Below are 3,112 nucleotides of genomic sequence, written 5' to 3'. Positions count from 1 at the left end.
GGCTGGACACTCCCGATCAGCTGCAGGAGGGCAGCCCTTTGTCTTGCTCTGGAGAGATGGAGCAGAGGTCGGCCTCTGGTCTTAGGCTTCCTGGCATCTCTCAGTTTGAGGTCTTCCATCGTAATGTGGGAGTCCAAGCTTCCCGCATAAACCCCTTCTTGCCGTACCTCGGAGCATCCCTTGCCATTGGCGCTTGGTCTCCAGCTCTGCCCCGGAGATACCAGCGCACGAGTCCTCCCTCCTGCCGTGACACCTCTGGGTTATTTGCAGACGTATCTCTCCACCTTCCGCCGACACTTCTTGCACACCACGTAGCAGCACCAGTGATACTTGCAGTGACACCGCTCCACCACTTCCTCCGAGTAGGTGTTGTAGCCACGGCCGCAGCACATCAGGTTGCAACTGTCGCTGCCCGTGGAGGTCTTGTTGCACGGCCTGTCATGAGGAGGATGCACAAGCGGGAGCTGAGCAAGCGTACCTGCCCACATGTGACGGTGGTAGCAACTGCAGCCCTGCCCTGGCCTCCTCCCAGGGCTGATGTGCCCATAGCAGGGGCAGCAAGGTGCATGGATCTGCTTGCAAACTGGGGTTACGTCAGCTGATGTTAGAGTGACAGTGTGTGAGCAGCCGTGGCTGAGGTTGGGCACGCTCAGTCTATCACGCTGGGGGCAGGAACTTCCCATGGAGAAAGAAGGGTGGATGGCTAGGACCAGGAACTTCTGCTCCTGATAAATCTAGTAGGGTTTGCGACTCACAGCCCTGAGGCAACCCTGGCTGAGCCTTCAAACGATGCTTCCCTATCCCTCTAAAAACTCCCCACACACCAACCCACAATCTCTCCAGAAATAAGACATCTGGGAAGCACCGCAGATTCCAGGGACTACTGAACTGCTCTGGTTCCCGGCAGGCAGCAACCAGAGGCTGGCAGGGAGAGGTGATAGTTCCCTTTCTGACTCCTAACTGCCCTTGCTTTTACACCTGCATAGCTCTGTAAGAACGACATCTGCCCTCCTGCCCTCGGGACTTAAAGATGCAAAGGTTTTGAAGAAGTCCCTGTGGTGTCCCCATCGAACCGGGGACCACGCACCCACACCAGCTTCCCGCAGCATGCTCTCAAACCCAGTGGTACAGACACTCGTAAAATGGGAGGCTGAGAGTGTATTTGCAGCTGTTTCTTACCTATCCTGTGTCCCCAGAGACCCCAGGTGCAGATTTGGCATGCAGTAGTCAGGAGAGTTGATGAGATAAACCAGATCCGTCTCTCTCACTGGCCTGATGTCCATTTCTTTGGATATCAGCTGCTTTCTGGCCCCTATGAGCCGGTGGGTCACCTTGATGGCTGCCAGGTACTTGGACTTGAGATCAGAGGCAATTTCATCCAGGTTTGGCAGTCCCTTCCAACAGGTCTTCACCGAACAGGAGCCTGAAACCCCATGGCATTTACACTTGGTATCCAGGGAGTCACTCAGCACCTGCAGAGAACAGGAAAACAGGTGAATTTGCTTCTGTTTTCTCCCAGTACCCACCCTACTGGTTGGTTTGCAAGAGCATCCATGGGAAATTTCAAGAGATGAAAGAGCTCAACTACTTACTGGCACCGTAAATGAATATAATGGGGCAATCGAGGACTCAGCCTCGCTTCATTCACCTTGTGATAAGAACCTAACCCTTGGGGAACTAACTCTGGAGGCTGCCCTGGCCAACACAGGAGCAGGATGCCCACGTCCTCAACCTGGGGAACATGAGCACATGAAAGCACACAACCCCACGGCTCTCCACAGGGCTGGGGAGCCCCACTGGAACAGAGCAGGATGGGTCTCTGCTTCCCATGAGAGCGATGGAAAGTAGTGCTGGAAGTACAGGTGTGAAGTGGCAAATACCTTGTGCTAGTTGTGGAAAGGGCGCAAGGATGTTTGGAGGGGGGTTAGCAGTGGGGGATGTCTCTGCAAACACAGGAAACTCCATTTTAACCATTTAGTTGCCTCCTGAATTTAAGAACAGCATCCCAACAGCCTGGCTGGGAGTCTGCTGCCTTACATTAGGCACCTCTGCCCCCCAGGCTGCTGTAAGGTGTGCTGGGCTGCAGCAAGCCATGGTGGGCACCATACCCACCTGCCTACCCGCCGCGTTGTTGTGCAGATTCACGGCCTTGAGCGCTTGTGTCCCCAGCTTGATGGATTTTAAAGGACTATCGGCAAAAGCGGCGCCAAGCTGGAGACCGTAGCGCAGGTTGTCCCCACAGCCACCCCATCTGAAGTCTGGCCCGGGGACCTCCGAGGGGATGGAGCCACAGGAGCAGAGAGGGAGCTCTCCCGAGGTGCAGGCTTGGGCGATGGAGTGTGTGACAGTGGCGGCAGCCAGCGCGTAGACAAAGGCAGATTCCCGGGTTCCTGGGAAGAAGACGGGGGAGATGTCCTTTCTCCCTGTCCAGCCAAACGCTCCTCTCACAGGTCTCATGATGCAAATGAGGTTTTTTTTTCTTTTGCTGTATTTTTAACCTGTCACCTATTACACTGCCCTGTCAGTGTACAGCCTGTGTCCCCACCTCCTCCCCCTTTTTTCTGGAGCCTCTAGCAGCTGGTTTTGTTTGAAACGTAGGTTACTGTCTGTCATCTCCTGCAGATCTCAGTTGCCTAGGATTAACACCAGTGTAATGGCAGCCAGTTTCTCCAATATCGACACCCACCAGCTGAACAGCAGCGCTGTACGTTAAAGCGCTGCCTGCCTGGAAAGCTACGTGGGGCAAAAAGAGGAGCACAAACACAGCAGACGAAGCATCCTTTACCTTTCAGCAGGTCAGGGCCAAAGCTGGGGGCACGTTGGATGGAGGAGCAGTTCCACCTCATATCTGCAAAGGTCTTCTGGCAGACGCTCTTGGTCTGGTGGGCAGCCTGAACGATGCTGTGCATCACCTCCAGGTTCCTCCGGCACATCTGGAACTGGTCGGGTACCAGCCCGGCAAGCAGCCGGCAGTGGTGGCTTTCATTCCAGGCCACCCCGCTGCCGTGCTCTGTCAGCCCGCTGTGGGGAGAGGAGGGGTGTCAGCGGGGTGAGGAGCCCACAGGCACCCCTCCAGGGACCCAGCCGGAGAGGGGGTGCAGCCCACCCCGGG

At 55.9% G+C, this 3,112-nt stretch overlaps 1 protein-coding gene across 1 annotated transcript; it reads right to left on the bottom strand.

The window, feature by feature from the left end:
- Window positions 1–260: 260 nt before the first annotated feature.
- WNT11 (wingless-type MMTV integration site family, member 11) lies at window positions 261–3,021 on the bottom strand (the record flags this gene model as incomplete). Its single annotated transcript, XM_010157997.1, has 4 exons — window positions 261–435; window positions 1,180–1,472; window positions 2,113–2,390; window positions 2,786–3,021. Coding segments are annotated over 4 exons (982 nt in total), but the record flags the coding sequence as incomplete, so codon positions are not given.
- Between the last annotated feature and the right edge of the window lie 91 nt (window positions 3,022–3,112).

This window comes from Eurypyga helias, unplaced genomic scaffold (assembly GCF_000690775.1).
Source record: "Eurypyga helias isolate BGI_N326 unplaced genomic scaffold, ASM69077v1 scaffold19648, whole genome shotgun sequence".
NCBI lineage: Eukaryota > Metazoa > Chordata > Aves > Eurypygiformes > Eurypygidae > Eurypyga > Eurypyga helias.
This window is presented reverse-complemented; position numbering and strand designations above follow the sequence as displayed.